The sequence below is a fragment of the Mustela nivalis genome (genome assembly GCF_964662115.1).
Source record: "Mustela nivalis genome assembly, chromosome: 7".
In the NCBI taxonomy this organism is placed as follows: Eukaryota; Metazoa; Chordata; class Mammalia; order Carnivora; family Mustelidae; genus Mustela; species Mustela nivalis.
The window spans coordinates 44,819,788-44,840,355 of NC_139026.1; the positions used below are offsets into that span (position 1 = coordinate 44,819,788).

Consider the following 20,568-nt stretch of genomic DNA (forward strand, 5'->3'; position numbering starts at 1 on the left):
AGTGAAGTGGGTGTAAGGGAGCAGGGAAGGTTGTTCATGGTACGTTTGGAATTCGGAATCATGTACGTGTATTACCTACTCATAAAATAATAATTTTTAAAAACGAATGAAACTTACACACACACAAAACAGATGAATGCCATAAAATCCGCTCTCCCAAAAAAAGAGTCTGTTCAAAAAAACCCAAGTAGGTGAATCCCATGTTTTCACCCTCTGACTTAAGCCTCGTCGTGTCTGGGTAGTGATGGGAGTTGTTGGGCTGGCAGAAAGGGCTACTTAAGATGGCGAAAGTTCCCACCACAAGACCTGAGCTCGGACAGGAGAACAAAGGCCCACGCGGGAATCTGAGACCCCCGCCCCGGGCTCCAGCGGACCATTGGGACCCCGGCGAGCAGGTGAGATACCCGAATAAGGGAAACTTGCCAAAAGACCCCTGAGCTCCCCTCGAGACCCCTTAAAAGCCCCCTCCTCCCTGCTTTGGGCGCGACTTCCGCCACTCTGCTTTCCAGAGTCACGGAACCTCGCCCGAGGGTGCCCATCTTCTCCTGCTGCAACTTTCCTGGCTCCCCTTCTCCTGAGCCCTGAAACTTCGCCGGAGAGTGTTTTTAATAAATCTTGCCTTGACCCACTTTGCCTGGTGTTGTGTTTATCTCGCCGAAAAAGCTTTACAGGAGTCATGGAAGAGAAAAACACTCACATCTATAGTGGGAGCTTTAAATTCACTTCTGAACTCCCGACACTTATTTCTACTATCAGGGCCTTTTCCAGGACACCCTATCCCTGAGCACCTCAAAAATAACGCATCCCAAACCCAAATCCTGCTCTTCTCTTTCCTCCTTTCTACCCTCTTCTCTCCAACACTGACCCTGCTCCAATAGCCTCAGTCATTATTAGAAAGAAAGAAAGAAAAAAAAAAAAAACCAAACTACCACTCGGCTTCTCAATCTAAAACCTCAGTGTTACCTTGAGGACCCTCTCCTCACCCTCGTTATAGTCACCAAATATTGTTAATTCCATCACGATGCTGTTTTCAAATAGATGACCTCTTGTCCTATCTCACTGACCTTTTCTAGTTCAAGAAACTATGAACTACATTCCTTCACTGGAACGGGAGCACCTGCTGGTTTTCCAAATAGTTCATTTTTTTTTTTAAGATTTTATTTATTTATTTGAGAGAGAGATCACAAGTAGGCAGAGAGAGGAGGAAGCAGACGCCCCGCTGAGCAGAGAGCTTGATTCAGGGCTCGATCCCAGGACCCCAGGATCATGACCCGAGCTGAAGGCAGAGGCTTTAACCCACTGAGCCACCCAGGTGCCCCTAGCTCATTCTTTACACTTCCCTACCCACCACCCCCACCCCTCCCCGTCTTCTTTCTGGGACACAATTATCCCATCATGCTTCAGAACCTTGGATAGCTCCCTAGTGCCTCCGGAATTTAGCCCACATGTCCTAGTTCGACAAATGATCCCTTACACTGTGACCTGAAGAAAACCTGCACCTAACACGTACCCTATGCTCTGGCCACTCTGGTGTCACCAGCCTTGCTCATTTATGCCTCTTTCAAGCCTCCAAACTTTCACTTGCTGTTTCCTTAACTTGAAAGCTTTCCCCTTCCTCCCCGCCCTGCCTTAGGCAAACACAATTTCCTATTCTCCCCCTTCCAGACCCCTACTCAGTTTATACCCTCTCTGAAAAGCCTTTTCAGGACTGCTTCCTCCTCTGTACTTCTCTAACACTTTGCACACACCCTCGTCATCACCCCAGCCACACTCTTTCGTAATTATTTATGTTTCTTTCTCCCCTGCCAGAATGTGAGCTGCGTTAAGAAACAGCTGCTATATTTTATTCATCTTCGAATCCACTGCACCTCCCTGCTAACACTGCCCATAAATGTTTGCTGAATGAATTGGCTGAAAGTACTTTGGTAAGAATGTAACACATTATCCCCAAATTTTATAGACCTCTGTGGCTAAAATCTCATTTCTTTGCCCTCTCTCTCTGCATACCTATTGGCACGCTATCACAGGTCCCCGGGGGGCCAGTTATTCAAAAGGAACTAACAAAGTGCCTGCTATTTGTAAACAGGGCCATTTGTAAACCCTCTGAGCTAGATTTAGAGATTGCCTTTTTAACGCTGACAATGCTCCTTTGAGTACTCACTCCACTATAAGAAGCATTTCTTTTCTGAATGTCTTGAGTCCTTTGTTTACCCTGAAAACACTTTCCAAGAAGCTGAAAGTAGTCCAAAAAAAAAGCAATGTAGTGACCTGGCAGGGACCTATCTGGTCAGTGAGCTTCTGGCCTGCCTAAGAGGAGAAGGGGAGATTCAGGGACTCTACTTCCACCACCAGAGACTACTCAACCACTTGAACTTCCAAGGACTCTCTGCTCCCCAGGGAAGATCGTGGAAGTCCATTAATACAAAATTATTCTAAGTAAGCATCACAAGGGAAGTGATAACCCCAGTGTCCTGAAGAACAGTAGGTAACAAATTCGGGTATGATTAGTGGTAGAGACTCATTCAGATGGAGCCCAAGGGGGCAGAGATCCAATGATAACTTCCAGCTTCAGAGTCTTTGGCTCTTGCTCTACCAGGAATATTCCACCAGGAGGTATTTACATTGAGGTCTCTGCTTGAATGTGACCTCCCAAGAGGTTTCCCTGATGACTCAATCCAAAAGAGCACCGTCCATTACTGGTCATCTCCTCACCCTGCTTTATCTGTCTTTCCAGCATCTTGAGCACATCCAAGCACTGGTAACTGATATCATCTTGCCTATGTGTTTGTATGCTGCCCACTGTCTCCCACTCCCACTCATTCACCCCAGAGAGCAGAGACTTGTCTTGTTCCTAGACCAACCAAGCACATAGTAATCTCCCCATAAAGGTTCATTCATTTTCTCTAAAAAAGCATGCAAAGAAATATTCAAGTAGCTGATGATTTCAGCAAAAACGTAAGACCCAAGTTAAAATGTTTAAAGTTAGCAAGGCTAAATACATGTGATAGATGGATGACGAGGAAAGCAAATGACAGGTTTGCTGAGGAAGGAGTGGTTGTGCATGGGGATGGCAAGGGAGTATTTCCCAGAGAAGATGAGATGCATGTCGAGCTCAAAGGCGCTGGAAAGTTCAGTAAGCTTAAGAAAGCAGGCCAGTGTTTCACCCTGGGAGACGATACAGTCCTTGTGTGATGAGGCCAAATGATTAACACATGAGGGTTCACAGCTTATCCAACACTTGGCCACCCACTGTCTAGGAGAGAAAGGATAAAAGCCCCTGAGGTAGAGTCTCTCCAGGAAAGCTGATAGAGTCAAAGAAGAATCACAAATCCCATATATATCTAGAAGTGATGGGTGGGACTAGAGGAGTGTTCAAGAAACAAAGACGGCAGGAAGAGCATAGCACAACGTTCTTGGTTTTGGGGAGGGATGAGAAACAATAAGGGAGAAGAAATCAGTAATGAGCCTTGAGAAGTGCCTTGTTGGGCCTGTATGAACGCCCTTAACTCACGAGAGAGGGTGTGAGTCCTGGCTGTGCCAACGTTGACTTATCCCTTTGTGCCTGCCTCTCCTCATCAGTAAAACCAGAAATAATAAATAATTTACACAAAGGGACTACCGTGGGGATTAAGTGTGTTGATGAGAACAGCCCCCTGGCATGTCAGGCTTGTCCTTATCGTTAGGATTTTGGGAGCCCTGATTCTTTAAACTCAACATTGATTTAATGGTCTCTATGGATCGTAGCTTTATACAAATTACCCGTTTTAAGGAGCGATATCATCAACAGCTTGGCCAAAGCAAAAGGTTCTGTGTTGGGACAAAGTTAGAGAGACAAACCGAAGTGAGCGTACTGGAGGACTGTGTCCCCTGCTGAGGAATCCAATCTTTCAGTGAGCACTGGCCTCTCTGGGTGAGCACGCTAGCTCTCGGATGAAATTATTTTGCAGGTAAAAGAGGGCCTGAGTAGCTTTCAAGTAGAGTGAGCATGGGCCGCTTAACAGAGCAGTGGGCCCCATCCAGCCTAGGAATGCCATGTGGGTACTCACGGTTCTGGGGTGTAGAGGGGGTCTGAGCCATGCCGGACGTACTGGGTACAGTGGAACACCCTGTAGGCCAGTCCCGCCAGAAAGTCTCGTGGACTCAGGTATCCAGCCACCGGCCTCACAGTGAAGCCTGATCTTTCTGAAATGACAATGGAAAGAGCCAACTAAACATTAACTGAACAGGACTTGAGGGCCCAAGCAGGGTGTCCTATTATTTATACGGACATCCTAGAAACAAAGTAATCAAGGTCTTTAAAACCCTTGACAGTTGAATGACATCTATGGTTAATAGCTATCACGTTTGTGGCTTCTGATTACTAAAATATACTCCGGCATGATGGTTTCCAGGGGAACAAGACATTCATTAAAATGGAAAGAAAGGTGAAAAAAAAGACGTTAAAGATTTAAATTCAGAAGCTGAATCAGGATAAGAAAGCTCAAATTCACAGGACAAGATTACAATTAAAGTGATGTTTACCACATATTACCTGGTATCTTTCTCAAAGACACACCCATACTGTCTGTCTATGTAAAGTTCACCCACAGCTAAATCAGCCCCCTCACGAGCCTTGTGGAATCAGTTCACACTATGGCTTTCTATTGTCAACACCCGCTACCTCCCTCATTCCACGTTGCTATTTTCTGTGATATTATGAAAACAATCATATTAATTACTATCATTTGAAGAGGTACACTAAAGCTCTACATGCTTTATTGGCTTCTGGGAGGAGGAGACAAAAGAAGCAGAACTCAACACGATGTATAGCTTCGATGTATGAAGCTGCCCTATACAACTAACCCAATTAGGCTGGGGGTCATCAGTGTTCTTGGTTTAAGGGCTACCTAATGCTTGCTTGTGGTGACAGCCCAGGAAATTTACAACAGAAGAGCTACCCTTATCTCTGACACCAGCATCGTGAAGGCTCCCATTCTGAACACCTCGTCTCATTAGGAGAGCATCTCAGAATGGTTAGAATGGTTTTAAAAGGCAAGGACCAATTAAGCTTATAAATCCCATCCTGGGATTTCTGGTATCTACGTGAAAAATATTCCTGTTCTCAGGCCTCCTCAGACCCATAATTCTAACAATATTATGCTCATTCTAAAAGCTTTTACTTTGGATTGTTCCCTACTGAATATCAAAAAGATAAGTGTACTTTCTTCTTTTTCTATTTTATGTCAATTAAACTAGTATATCCCACATGAGGGACCTGAGGGGTGATACATGGAGAAATGTTCTTTATTTGAAGTTATATATCTTATTTTTACATAATTTTTTAAAAAAATATGTAACTAACACATCAAGAACTTTGAATGTGTGGATATCATTGCTTTAGAAGTTTCCTTTTTAAATACATTAGGCATTTAAAAGCAAGTCAGTCAAAAAATAATAAAATAAAATTTAAAAAAAAAAAACACGCACATTTACTTGCTATGTGCCAATGAATGATGCAGACTGAGCTCCCCGTGTCCAGCTCACAGAGGTCTTGAAAAATAAAAGCAAGAACAATAGCAGTAATAATCAAGACTCTGCTATGCTTAAAATGTGTCAAGAAATAACTTTAGGGGGCGCCTGGGTGCCTCAGTGTATTGAGTCTCCAACTCTTGCTTTGGACTCAGGTCATGAACGCATAGGTCATGAAACAGAGCCTTGCCTTGTTCTGTGAGAAATCTGCTTGAGATTCTCTCCCTCTGCCTTTCTTCTAACTCCTTGCACACACATGCTCTCACACTCTCTCAATAAATAAATAAAATATTAAAAAAGAAAGAAAGAAAGATATAGGGTCACCTGCATGGCTCAGTCAGTTAAGTGTCTGCCTTAGGCTCAGTAATGATCCCAGGGTCCTGGGATTGAGCCCCTCATTGGACTCCCTGCTCGGCGGGAAGCCTGCTTCTCCCTCACCTTCTCCCTGATGCTCCCCTTACTAGTGTTCTCTCTCTCTCTCTCTCTCTCTCTCTCTCTCTCTCTCTGTCAAACAAATAAATAAAATCTTTTAAAAGTTAAAAATTAAAAAAGGAAATTAATGGGGCACCTGGGTGGCTCAGTGGGAAGCCTCTGCCTTCGGCTCAGATCATGATCTCAGGGTCCCCGGACAGAGCCCCACATTGGGCTCTTGGCTCAGCAGAGAGCCTACCTCTCCCTCTCTCTCTGTCTGCCTCTCTGCCTACTTGTGATCTCTGTCTGCCAAATAGATAAATAAAATCTTTAAAAAAAAAAAAAAAAGAAAATTAAGATTTTTTAAAGAAATAACTTTAGGGCTTCTAGGTATATCAATATCAGTTAGTGTCCCTTCCCAACCACATTTTGAGGTAGATAAAATGACAATCTCCATTTGCAGAGAAGAAACTGAGGCACAGAGAGGTTACGAGAACTCATCTGAGATCACACAGCCAAGACCTGGCAGAGTGGGGACCCAGCACAGGCATTCTGCAGCCAGAGTCCACGCTATACCATATGGCCTCTCATAAAAATATTAAGTTGGGAGACAGATGTGGCAAAAATTATGGGATGGTATTCTAATTACTGGGGTTTGGGAAACAACGCAGTAAAAATCAATTCCCATATATGAGTAATCAAGCCCATGGTAAATCTATAATATGCACATAACTGTGGGAAACAAAAAGGGACACGCCAGAGGCAAGGCCGTTAGGGAGAACATAAGCCACTTAAACAACATAAGGCATTATGTAATTAGGCACTAATTAAGCAACACTGATTAGTGGTCTCAGTCTTTTTCCTGTTGTAAGAAATATCATGGATGGTGTTTACACACATGGGGCTCTCCCATTGCGCTGGACGTGGTTCCATATACCTGCTCTCAGACCCTGCCTCCTTCTCCCCTGATACACCCATGATCTCAGAGGAACTCTGAGAGGGAAAGATTGTGGGGACTGTTAGGATCAGGATTCAGAGAGGAGACAGGACTTGCTCTGAGTCTTAAAGAATAGGTAGAATTTGATAGGTGGAGGAGGGAGGATTTTTCTAGCAAGGGAGAGAACCACAGAACCTGGCAAAGGTATGGAGAGCCCACAGGTAGAATGGAGGGTTTGCACGGCGAAATCGTCGAAGCACACCATCTGGGAAAGCCAGGTTGGACCCTTGAGTTGAGGCTGAGCAGTTCAGAACAGGATCATATAAACCAGAGATCAGCAAACTATGGCCCATAGTCCAAATCCAGTTTGTTGTGTGCACCCCATGAGCTAAAAATACTTTTTAGATTTTTTTTAACGGTCACACTTAAATAGTTATTGAAGTACTGACAGAAGAGCCTCCATTTGTCTCTTGGCCCACAAGAACAGGAAAAAAAAAAAAAAGTCTAACCCCAGTAAAAATCAAAGGGGAACCACTGGTAGCTTCTGAGCAGAGATGTCTGGAAGGAAGTGATACTTTAGGAAGCTTCATCTGGAAGCAGAGGACAAGAGAGTGGAGGGGAGAAAATACGGACATGAAAGTTGTAGAACAGGGACCTCAGTCTGGGTGGTGGCAGTTGGCAGGCTGACGATGAGTAGCAAAGCTAGAAGTGGCCCCACGTGGAGGCTGCAGCAAGCTGAGGCATAGCCTCCGAAGAGGCCCATGACCTCACAGCCTGAACCCTGGACTATGCAGCAAAATGGGCTTTGCAGGTCTGATTAAGTTAAGGATTTTCAGATGGGGCGATTATCCCGGATTACTCAGGGGATGTCTGAGATAATCATGAGGCTCCTCATAAAAGGGACACAGGAGGGTCAGAATCCGAGGAGGAGACGTGACGAAGGAAGCAAGAGGACAGAGCCACGTAAGGAAAAGGCCAGGAGCCAAGGAAGGCAGGTAGACTCCAGAAGCTGAAAGAGGCAAGGAAACAGAACCCTTCGGAAGGAATGCAGCCCAGCCAAGGCCTTGGTATTAGACTTCCCATCTCCAGCACAGTAAGATAATACATTTCTCTTATTTAAAGTCACGAAGTTTGTGGTGTTGTCTTATAGCAGCAATAGGAACCTAAAACAAAGACTGATTACCTAGTGGAGAGGGTGGGGAGGAATTCAGAGGGGCTCCTGAGAGGTGGGCCTGAGGAGTCTAGAGAATAAAGTGTTACAGATGGAGGGTAGGCAGGCGAGGAAGGCAGTTCCGGGAAAGAAGAAGGGCGGCGAAGGTTTTGCTTTTACAACTGCTACACTTGAGACGGGGGTAGAGGAAAGAATGGAGAACCCAGGACGCAACCCCAGGGAAGCTCAGAGGAGGAAGCAGGGCCACCAAGAAACCGGGCTTCCTGCTGCCACTCCTACAAGTTTCCCCCATTGCTGTCCCAGGAGAGCCAGTGAGGAGAGTGACCACACAAGGACATGAACTTGAGCTGACACTGTGTCTCATCTAGTTGCCTACTGTATCAGGCATGTGTATAGCCCCTGGCATATCACGTATATGTAAAAATATTTCTTTGATTAATTGACTGGTTTCCCCCAAAGGAAAGTCACTAGTGTTCAACATTATCCATGATATTTCTTATGCAATACTAATTTTTAACAAAGCAAATAAAATGTCACCTTCGAGGTCATTCCATCTCCATGTAGCCCCACAGAGTAGTTCCTGGATCAGAAAGAGCTTAAAGCTGAACTTGCCAATAACCTTTGGGGTTTACCGCCTAGAACAGCCAACCACGAGAGAGCCCACCAAAGCCCCTGAGCGGTGTGAACAGCGGAGTCCCTCTCCCTGCCCACGGTCTCTGCTCTGCTTCCCGCAGGTGGCCCTGGGGAGTCAATGGTTCAGTACTCCTCTCTTTAAATCAAAGGGAGTGTTTCTTTTTTTTTGTAGAAAGGGCCGTTTCTGTACCATGTGTCCTTGGGAGGCAAGTAAGGATGCTGGCTAGGAAGGCAAGAGACAGCCTGTGTGAAGACCTACCTTTCAGAAACACGGAGACATCTTGGAGTTGAGGCACATTGTCCTCCCGGTAGCCACAGTATTTAGTCAGCAGAGGGAAGTTTTTCAAATACTCTCGACAAGCATGAGTGGGGTAGAGCTTGGAGAGCTCGCGGAACACGACGCCCCACGTCTTCGTTTCTTCCTCTGTGTACTCCACCCTGGGGATGGGCTGGCCACTGGGCGGGAGAGAAGACCAGTGAATGACTCTAGCTCTGGAACAGAGTTAAACATCTCATTGCATACCTACCATTAGTCAAGTTCTTGTAAAGTGGGACATTGAGTGTCTGAAAGGATCCCATGCAGAATTATTTTTTAAATAAATGGTAACTTTTAATTTTGTATATTTGGACTTCCATACAAATGATTTGGTTAAGTTACATCTTCACACAACCCTATGGAAATTTGACAAGACTTATGTACTTACACTGAGATCAGTAATGAATAAGAGCTCTGGGTTGGAAGAAACTGGTTTGGGTACAAAGCTATGCTCTGGAAGCCTTTTCTGTAGTCACCTACTGAAGTCAATAAACAGATGTTGCCTCTAGAAAATGAAATTGCCTGTGGGTTCTCTCTGTCCTTGTGGGGAAACCGCCCCAATCTCCAAGTGTAATTTTGAGACTTTTCGTTCAGTGAGTAAAATGTCTGGGAACTATGAAAAACAAACAAACAAAAACTATACTGAATTCTTGGGGTGCCTCGCTGGCTCAGTAAATAGAGCATGCGACTCTTGAATTCAGGGTTGTGAATTTGAGCTCCACATTGGGTGTGGAGGGTATATAAATATAAAATCTTTAAAAAAAAAAAAAAAGCTGGGGTGCCTGAGTGTCTCAGTTAAGCCACTGCCTTCAGCTCAGGTCATGATCCCAGGGTCCTGGGATCGAGTCCCACATCAGGCTCCCTGCTTGGCGGGGAGCCTGCTTCTCTCTCTCCCTCTGCCTTTCCCTCCGCCTGATTGTATTTATTTGACAGACAGAGAGAACACAATCTTTTTTTTTTTTTTGATTTTTTATTTTATTATTATTTATTTGACAGAGAGAAATCACAAGTAGATGGAGAGGCAGGCAGAGAGAGAGAGGGAAGCAGGCTCTCTGCTGAGCAGAGAGTCCGATGCGGGACTCGATCCCAGGACTCTGAGATCATGACCTGAGCCGAAGGCAGCGGCTTAACCCACTGAGCCACCCAGGCGCCCGAACACAATCTTTAAAAAATAAATAAATAAACTGTACTGAATTCTAAAGTGAGAACTTTGCACAATGCACAATAGGGGAATTCATTACCCATCATGCTGGGAGGATCATACATTAAGCTTTTTCACTTTAGCAGAGGGGTCAGAAAACCTCTTCTGCAAAGGTTCAGAAAGCAAACTAAATATCTTAAGTTTTTGTGTGCCACCTGGTCTCTGTCACAACTGTTGAATTCTGCCATTGTTTCTCAAAGACAGCCAGAAATGACATGTAAACAAATGAACATCGTTGTATCCTCATCACAGCTGCATTACAAAAACAGACAGTTGGCTAGAGTTGACCTACAAGCCACAGTGTGCGGACTCCTAGGTCAGAATAGTGAGAGGTGGCTCGAGACTGGAAAGGGCATGGAGAGCTTCCTGGAGGAGGCTGAGCCTCATGGGCCAGGTAGGATCTGCAAGTTCCTGGACAGAAAGGTGATGGTGGGAATGTTGTTTTAATAGCAACCAGCAGCCATGAGCAGGAAACAGCTTGGGGTATGGGGGGGAGGTGCGGGGGGGGGGGGGGGATGGACAGTAGAACAAAGGCAGTATGGACATGTGCTTTTGCAAGCTATTGTTTGACAGACCTGAATCTGAATTTAGCCTCTGACTAAGAAACCTATTTTAAAAGTGAAATTAGGGTTTTGAAAAACCTCTCAAGACATCCTCAACAGCCACCTGCAGCACTCCTCCCCTCCCCCGCTGCCTACCCTGGCCATGCGGCAGAAGTTCCTTCCGCAGATATGTACATACAACATATGGAAGTCCAAATAGACACACATGAAACTAGGAATGCTACCTCGGCCATCTACAGAACCCAGCCTGCAGCAGGCAGCCGCCACAGGAACCCAAGCGCGGGCACCAACTGCCACTAACGGCTGCAGCAGCTGCAGGACCCCTTCAACAAGCTGGGACCACCCGGAGTACCCCCCTCCCGCCGCCCCACACCCCCACCCAGCGCCCCGCCCCCACGCCTTCCCCCACCAAGGCAGTGGAAAAGGGAAAGTGGACATTAACAAGATTAAGCTAACACACAGATCCCCCACCCCCCCAACCATCTCTATACTTCAGGGTGCTTGTGCCAAAATGCTTTCTGTTTAAACTTTAAGTCCAAATGTGGTTCCTACTGCCCCAAATTATTTTTATTAAAAAAAAAAAGAATAGAACTGTAGTATATGAGGGATAAGGGAAGAACACACTTAAGAAAGAACAAGAAATTAGCATTTGCTTTCTCTAAGTACCAAGAGTGGGGCTCACGCAAACCAAATTAGAAAGAGATTAGCCTTGTTTAAATTTGGCTCTTGATAACAAATAAAAAATTACAACCTGGCAAATATTTGCTGAGAAGATCAAGACTGCTAAGGCTTAGCATCTGTGATAAGTTTAGAATGAAAGCTTGAAATGGGAAGATAAAAATAGAAAGGATGCAAGGAAATAAATATATAAACGGTCTGCCTCCAGTTCCAGAAAATTCAACGAAATCAATTGGAGTCAGGTAAGCCAATAAAGCTAATAAGAGCTGGGCACGAGCACGAGGCAGGAAGGCGATGAGGCTGAAACAGTAAATGAAATATTGAGAAGCCATTTGAAAAGAATCGTTAGGTCAAACTTTTCCCCTGGATATGAATCTGCAAAACCTTCGGCATTTCCGAGGGGAGCTGAATATAGCCAACAGCAAGCAACAGAAGGAAAGCAAGTGTGAGCTGGAATGTGAGCAAAGAGCTTTACAGATCTGTTACTTAATAACGAATTTCCAGCATTAGTCATCCCCACCTCTCCCCCCCATTCCCCACCCCGCAGCCCTTGTCTGTCCTGCCTGAGTGGCTCACTGGCCTGGTCTCTGAGTCTCCATGCCTGTGTATGTGACTGCTACCCTGATAGCAGGTAAGTCTGACTCTGGCCATCTGGAGCTTTCTCGTTCCCTAGCCCCAGGTCACTCTTAAAGGCAGATGTTTAAAAGTCAACTTCATCACAAAGTAAATGCTAACTTTATCCATATTATTTCTCTGATTAATAGCCAAAATACCAAGATTGAAGAAAAAATAAGAAATTTCCTATTTTTCTCTGCAGCTAATAAGATTATATAATAAAAACCCATCTTTGAGAGTTCACTATGGGCCATTTTTCTAAGGCTTTTTAAGTATTGTTTTTATGAATTAATCCACTTGATTCTCACAACAACTCGGTGAGGTACACACTATTAGTATCCCCATTTACACATGAAGAAATTGAGGCTCAGAGAAATTAAGGTGTATGCCTAAAATCATGGGGCCAGGCTTAAAACCCAGTCAGTCTGGTTCAAGACTGGTTGTAGTCTTAATTGTTTGGTGTATACCAAAGAAATAAATTATGTATTCCAGAAACCAACCTATTTTCATATATCAAACCGAATAAGGCTTATAGGTATGAGTATTTATACATAGAAAATCTCATATAATCACATGTAATCGTGGTACTTGCTGCATTTGTAGATCATGGAAAGTTCTTCCATATTTACTCACTTATTAATTTCTCTCAGTAAGATCAGAGATAGTGGTTGGGGCACTAGGAATGCATGTATGCTTTTTTTTTTGTTTTTTTTTTTTTAAGATTTTATTTATTTATTTGACAGACAGAGATCACAAGTAGGCAGAGAGGCAGGCAGAGAGAGAGGAGGAAGCAGGCTCCCCGCCGAGCAGAGAGCCCGATGCGGGACTCGATCCCAGGACCCCGGGATCACGACCCGAGCCGAAGGCCGTGGCCTAACCCACTGAGCCATCCAGGCGCCCCTGCATGTATGTTTTTAAAACATTGAGATTCAACATTTGGAAACATAAAAATTGTGGTCCTGGGGAAAACAGAATGCATTGCCCTTCTTTGCCCTTGTCATGGATTAAGGTGTTTTGGTGTGAATTGTATATGAGAAGAATGACAGGAGGGTCATTGTTCAGCATCCTAAAACTCTCCTCTGGCCCCAAATCGAAGTCACTCAAGTACTTCACATTCTAGAGAAAGCCCCCAGCAGCTCGAGTCAGCCAGGTTATTAAGAGTCAGCAGAGCAAAGGGTGCCTGGGTGGCTCAGTGGGTTAAGCCTCTGCCTTCAGCTCAGGTCATGATCTCAGGGTCCTGGGATCGAGCCCCGCATCAGGCTCTCTGCTCAGCAGGGAGCCTGCTTCCCCCTCTCTCTCTGCCTGCTGCTCTGCCTACTTGTGATCTCTCTCTCTCTCTCTCTGTGTCAAATAAATAAATAAAATTTTAAAAAAAGAGTCAGCAGAGCGACTCCTGGGTGGCTCAGTTGGTTAAGCAGCCAACTCTTGATTTCAGCTTAGGCCAGTGAGATCAGGCCCTGTCTCAGTCTCCACACTCAGTGGGGAGTCTGCTTGAGGATTCTCTCTCTCCATGTCCCTCTGCCTTTCCCCCTGCTCATGTACATGCTCGCTCTCTCTCTCTCAAATAAATAAATCTTAAAAATTTAAAAAAAAAAAAAAAGGACACCGCAGGAATGGCCCTACCACTAAATAAGTTCTCTCAGGGGTACCTGGCTAGAATATGTGACTCTTGTTCTCAGGGTTGTAAATTCAAGCCCCACCCTAGGTGTAGAGATTACTTCAAGATAAAATATCTTTAAAAATAAATTCTGTCCAACCACCCTTCCTACCCACCCACAAACTCCTCCACTAGTCTAACAAAATAAGAGAGGCACAGGATTTCAGGGAAGGCCAGTGTTTAAGGGAGAGGGCAGGTTCTTTCCCCTCCCCACAGTGAGGAGAGTAGACTGCACCATGACAATCATTTAGGAGGACTGCCCAGGAGAAGTGGGGCCTGACATCACATTTCCAACCTGGACCACAGCTGAGCAGCAGGACCCCGGACCCTCCTGCTATGGCCACCAGACTAAAGCAGGAGAAAGACATGAGGGTATCAGGAAGCTAAGAATATAGTGCTCTGAGATAGAAAGTAGAGGTAGAAGAGGAAGTCTGACAGGTGTCCTCTGACATTTGAGGTTCACATGAATATGAAGTCAGATGCCTTGTAAACTCTAGAGATTTCTGTGGAATCCAATATGATGTGCCTGGGAGGAAAGAGGAGCTGTTCTGCTCAGCTCTCAGGAGACAGAAGGGGCTCCCATCACTTCCATCACTCCGGCTCTGTGAGGGGTTCCCAAGCTCTATAGTGTGCACAACCTAGAGAAAGGGTCAGTGGCATGACCACTGCCAAGGCCACAGGGATGCAGGGTGCAGACAGAGGGGAGGGTGCTGGCCTAAGAAGCTATAAAAAACACTCTGCAGAGACCCTTTCTACAGAGACCAGCCCATCAGAGAGAATCTGTCTAAGCCAGCATGAGTGTGGCCTGCAGTCTGCCCATCACCGATATTCTAACAACCCTGTAAAAAGCTCTCAGCCGCCTCCCTCCCTCCTCTCAGCTTCCAACTCCAGGGAAGCGAGGTCATGGAAGAGAGAAGGGAGGAGGTCTCAGAACCAGCACACACACACATCTTGCACACAGACGCATTCCCTCCAAATAACAGAGGGCGGGGCCGGAGGATACACTTTGCATCAAATTTGAGATTAATCTTTTTTTTAAATGAATGGGACGAGGCCTTAAATACCCAAATGAGACTACACTAATAATTGAAAATGACAGCAAATTAGATGTTGCTAAGGAACTTGCTTCCCAGCAGGAAAGTAGAATTCAACACAATACAGTTGAAAGCAGCGAGTGGGAAAAATAAAACCATTTTGCCGTTGGAATAAACCCCAACAACATGAGACTTCTCAACAAACTAATGACATGTAAATATTATAATTAGATCTTTAGGGAGTCTCCTCCATTTATATGGAATTAGTTGGGATTCCAGAATTCTCAATAACCACCAAAATTATTATTCACAGATTCCTAAATCACTGGAGGGAAACAGATGCGACTTTCAATAGCTTCTACTCACTGCAGACTCAGCCCTCGTGCCAAAGAATGGTAAACTAAGGCGTTAGAAACTCGACAGGGAACCAGCGTTCGGTGAAGATGGAACTGGAAAAAGCATGACAGTGGTCACCACAGAAATCGAGGCTTGACAATGGGAAAAGTCCCTGATGCAGTAGGTTACTCAGAGAGGATGAAGAACTTTCTTGAGAAATACTGAAAGCTGTGGGAGGCGTTTTTCTGCCTGTGAAGTGGAACGCTACTCTTCCTGGAGGCAGGGGGATGATCTTGAAAAAACCTGTCCTGTCCCCCCCAGATGGACATTGCAGGGGCAAAGGTACCTTTATAGTTCTAAGTTCCGAGCTTGTTCAAGATGTTTAACAAACATATTGTGGATCCTGACATCCAAGGACACGTACCCCACTAAGGCTGAAATTGCGGGAGTTCTTTCTTTAGCCACATGAAGAAGCAGTAACCCTTTCGTTTTATTTAACGATCTCTTTGATCTTCTCCTCCAGCAGGTCCAACCACAAGGCTGGACTTTTCTTCTACCTTTTTTTTTCCCCTAATTTGGGAGATTGGAAAATATTTGATTACAGTGGCACATCCTGGCTGTCTGCTGGAAGCCTTGCTGCTAGAATTTCACAGGTGAGATGCAGTTTCTTTGTTTGCATTATGGTTAGAAGAACCCCAGCGCTGGGAAGCAGTTCACATAGTCCATGGAGGACAATGTGACAGGCTGCCGTTGACAGTATTTACATGGAGATGGCAAGACTACTGGCCGCAGCACAAGGCGGACTGTGTTCTTTTAAACAGTTGGGTCTCCTCAGAGGCAAGACCCAACCAGAGCAGAAGATAAACAGAGAATCCGTTAAGGGGGTGGGTGAATCTGATAGAAGCAGTTAGGAATGAACTCATTTTTTATTTGATTTCATTACATGTTTCTCGGGCCAGGAGACGCCTCACTTATTCAACAGCTGTTTATCTGCCTGGAATAGACTGTCCCTCTCATCTCTGCCTCATCTTTTCTTCCTTCCCTACCTTAGGCAGTTCTCTCTTGATTGACACTTCCACCTGGGGGTTTGCAGAAGGGAAATGAGGAGAGATGAAATGTAAAACCCCATCAACTTTGCAACTCATTAGCAATTAGCAGTTCCTCTAAGGGTCTGGACAGGGCCTTTGGAGAAAGAGCATGGAAACGTGAAGGCAGGAGGTCTCTATCTTTGTTCCTTCTTGACTTATGACACATGCACGTGCTGCCTCCCCAATGCACATACCCAGAATTCTGCGTAATTTTCAGGGAGCTATCTGCAATTCATCCTCTTTCCTTGCCATGCAAGGAAACATAAGAAAATAGAAGAGGAGATTGACATTATTCTAACACCGTAAGAATAGTCTTTATTTCAATCCAATGTTATTTTTTAAAGATTTTATTTATTTGAGAGAGGGAGAGCATCAGCAGAAGGGAGAGTCAGAGGGAGAGGGAGAAGCAGACTGCCCACTGAGCAGAGGGCCAAGTGCGGAGCTCCATCCCATGACCCCAAGATCATGACCTGAGCTGAAGGCAGATGCTTAACGAATTGGAGACACTGAGGTGCCCCCCCCACCATGTGATACTTTTTAAAGAAATATTCATCATTCACTAAATTTACTATCGATTGTTACCAAGCCTTTGTTCCACGTCTCACAACTGAAGTGACATACTAGTACACAGAAATTTCCATCAGTACTTGTAACCTCATGTAACTGGTGACCACAATGCCACCTAGTACCGTGCCAGTTGGTCCCACCTTCATGAAACAGTATCACCTGCAACCAGGTGTCTCGAGCAGAGAGCTGTCTGGTCAGTGGGAGTTCAGCAGGAAGATGGCTGACACCTCTGAGACTAGAAACTATGTTGACACAAGCCAGGATAAACAAAACAAAACCTAAGTGGAGTCCATGGATTCCATTAAAGTTTAACCAGAAAGCAAATGCCATTTTTTCTACTGATTTCCAAAAGTCAATGAGAAAAGTGTAAGTCTCCTGCATTTGATAAAGTTACACTTCAGAATTCAGACCATAAAGGACAGTCAATAACTTTATGATGAAATAGTGTCAATAATCCAGGCGGAGCAGGGCACGGGGAGTAATAGATCCAAAATATTAGTCTGCTAAATCTATTCCCCCATTACCAGGTATGTTCCTTCAAGGCAGGGGATTTTTGTTTGTTCGTTCGTTTTTATATCCCTGCTACCCAGACCAGAGTCTGGAATATATAGGTGTCCAACAAATATTATTTGTCAAATAAGTAAATCAATCCAGCTGAAACAAGCCACATATTTAAAGGTTAAGAAGAGGGGTGCCTGAGTGGCTCAGTGGGTTGAGCCTCTGCCTTTGGCTCAGGTCATGATCCCAGGGTCCTGGGATCAAACCCCACATCGGGCTCTCTGCTCCACAGGGAGCCTGTTTCCCTCCTCTTTCTGCCTGCCTCTCTGCCTACTTGTGACCCCTCTCTCCATCAAATAAATAAATAAAATCTTTTAAAAATAAACAAATAAAGGTTAAGAAGAATTATAGTGGTGTGTCACAAAGCCAGACAGATATACATTTGTCTTACTTCATCCCTGCTTCATATTTTAATTGCTATGGAAGAAGCAAGTCCAAAGACTTTGAGATATTAGTAAGTTTTCTGGTAGCTCCTGATTATCCTCATGTACTACATACTTTATATGTAAGTGTTTCTTTTTTTCTAATTTTCTTAACTCAGTCTTCCTAGGCATATCCTATACTTGTAGCCACAGTTTTCAGGAGGAAAGAAAGCAGCATATGCAAACCCAAAGGGACATAAAAGCCAAACTTGGCTGAACACAAAGATGTTTCCTTTGCTGGACTTCTTACGGAATGAACTTGCAAAGATGTTTCCAAAGCTACAGAGCATGATGATCAAATGCAATTTTTCAAAAAGGAAACTCACAAATCAGTACAGTGACATAACAGCCGTCTGAGCTATATCCAGATTTCAAACCGTTGAGTTGTCTGACATAAATAACGTAGCTCGTTGAGGGTCATTTGGTAAGGAGATCGGGCAGCCCGAGACAGCTATGCCACACCACAGGGTAGACGTAAAGGCACAAACTCATTTTCAGCGAGTCCCCTAGGCCAGTCAGGTAAAGAGCATTTGTGATCACATATTTTATTTGCTTTTGCAAATGAGTTTTGCACACATGAATTTTCGCAAATGAGTCTTTGGGCCCTAAGGAACTTTCAGATGGTAGCAAACAAAAACGTTAGTTTGTTTGGTTCACATTGTTAATATTGGTGCTGCCTTTACAGAAGACATAATGAAAATAAACCACTACACCTTGGGAGCCTCAGGGAGAGTGAAAATTTAACTCCTGGAAATTATTTGTTTTTATTTGTCCCGTGCACCCCAGGATAGGGCTTCCCACTATTTTTTCACCTTGCAGAAAGCCCTCTTCACATTCTAGAGGAGTGATTTTCTTCCACAAAAACCATCATGAAATTAACTATGAACAGCCACAGCAATGGGTCTCACATCCATCGCTACGTGCGTGTTCAACACACAAAAGGAAGGGGAACTCAAAAAAATGCAACCCAGAAATGAGCTGAAATGCAATAGCGGCCAACAATCTCAGGGCATGGATATGGACAGACCCAGGCTGGGGGCTCCAAGGCCTCCAGATTTAATCCCACCCATCTTGCTCCCTGGCCAACAGGGACCGGATGTTGCTAACTACTGGACCCCCGCAATGTCTTATATAAAGTGGTGGGTGAGGGAGTGTGGTTACCCTACAGGTCATGGCCCTAAGGAAATTAATAATAGCATCCATCCATTCATCTACCTGTAACAATAGCAATATAAACAATAACAATATAATAGCACCTCACCTGGAGAATGTCATATACTGCTCACCTTACAGAGTGATTAAATAAGTATTAGTCTCCCTATTTTATGGTGAAGGAAACTGAGGCTCACGCACAGTAATCTAAGATCAAACAGCTGGTAAGAGGCACCGCTGGGACTCAGATTACAGAGGGCAAGCTCTAGAGACCCCCACTGTTAACCAACACACCTCAGTGCAAGGTACTGAGTACCTAATGTGTAAGAAGCATTGAATTTGGCCTCCGTTTCCCCATTTGAAACTCAGAGAAATAAGACAGCCACACAACACTGCAAAGATCAGGTGACGTCATCTGCAAACCCGCCCCCCCCCACCCCCCTACCCCTGCCATGCCTAACACCTAACGCTACTCAGTTTAGCTGGATCCCTTCCTCCAGGCGTCCAGGAATGAATGCAATTTCATCCCTTCCCTGCAGGGTCGGGAATAGGCCTGGAGATGACAAAACAGTGCTCTTCTGTGTGAATCCATTCACCTCTCAGACAGAACTTGCGGAAAGTAATTTCAGCCCTTCACATTCATGGAAATCATTTTAAAGTAAAATGCCCCTACCTCATTCCCCGCGAACGGCGTTAGAACCTGGTGCAACCCCTGTCCTTGTCAGGAAGTGACACAGGGCCATACTGTGCTAATGTTTTCCCCAGCTGCTGGAGCCACGTTATAATCAGACAACATCCTACTGAGGCATTCACGCACATCTAAAAAACCCGCCAAGCTCCAAAAATGAAAAAGAGAAACCTTTTCCAAATCAATTTTCCCTTTTGTCTTTCTTTCCATTCTCAGGCTCGCTTCCTTTCAGCCACTGAGCTGAACTTCAGGTAAAAAGAAACATTTGGCATGAAAATGATTCTTCCATAAAGCCTGACATCTTTTAAATACTTTGAAGAACTGTGCATTTCAAATATGCTGAGAACTCTGTAGAGAACAGAGTAGCTTTTATAAAACCCGGTCATTTAATTCTGTTGCTCTCGTTTTTTGACTTGAGGATGATACCACCTATGTCAAAGGGAAGTTGCTATGTGGATTGAAAAAAAGGGCAGGGGGGTGGCGGGGGAGGGGGTGGCCTCTTGAGTGGAAAAAGATACTCAGGTTCTATGGAAGAGGCCCTCTTGAAAACCCTAATGTGACCTTCCTCAGAAACCATTCCAGTCATCTGGGAAATGACCCCAGCACAACAAATATTTGGTTTTGTTCTACTTTTCAATTTACCGCTCCATTTCAGAGAAATTAAAGCATCAACAACTGGTGTTTATGCAGGAGTCACAAAAACCCAGCCACATATATCTCAGTTTCATTCAAAACCTGGGAAAGCAAATCAATGGGGGATAATGGAATGGGATAAAATTAGCTCCGTCGGGGAGAAAACATATTTGCCTTCTAAGGTGCGTCTTCTCAAAAAGGCAGAAGAGGCAAAAAAAAAATTAAATCTCGGTCCCATCTCACAAGAGCCCACAATTCATCAAGGTGCCCATCTGCCAATGAAACCGATGAGAAAAACAGAATTAAAGACAAAAACTTGCAACCTTCCAGTTAAGTTTTCTTCCCTGGGAAGAAAGCGTAACTTGTCCCTTTCATCCTTCCTGCACCTTCTGTTTGTGAT

At 44.6% G+C, this 20,568-nt stretch overlaps 1 protein-coding gene across 1 annotated transcript in view; it reads right to left on the reverse strand.

Moving 5' to 3' along the window:
- Positions 1-20,568, reverse strand: part of TPH2 (tryptophan hydroxylase 2) — a 96,433-nt gene that overhangs the window by 54,587 nt on the left and 21,278 nt on the right. The window contains exons 6-7 of the mRNA XM_082742857.1: positions 8,920-9,116; positions 4,047-4,182 (exon numbers count right to left, since the gene is read on the reverse strand). Coding sequence (XP_082598983.1) covers positions 4,047-4,182; positions 8,920-9,116 — 333 coding nt within the window. The remainder of the gene's footprint in view (positions 1-4,046; positions 4,183-8,919; positions 9,117-20,568) is intronic.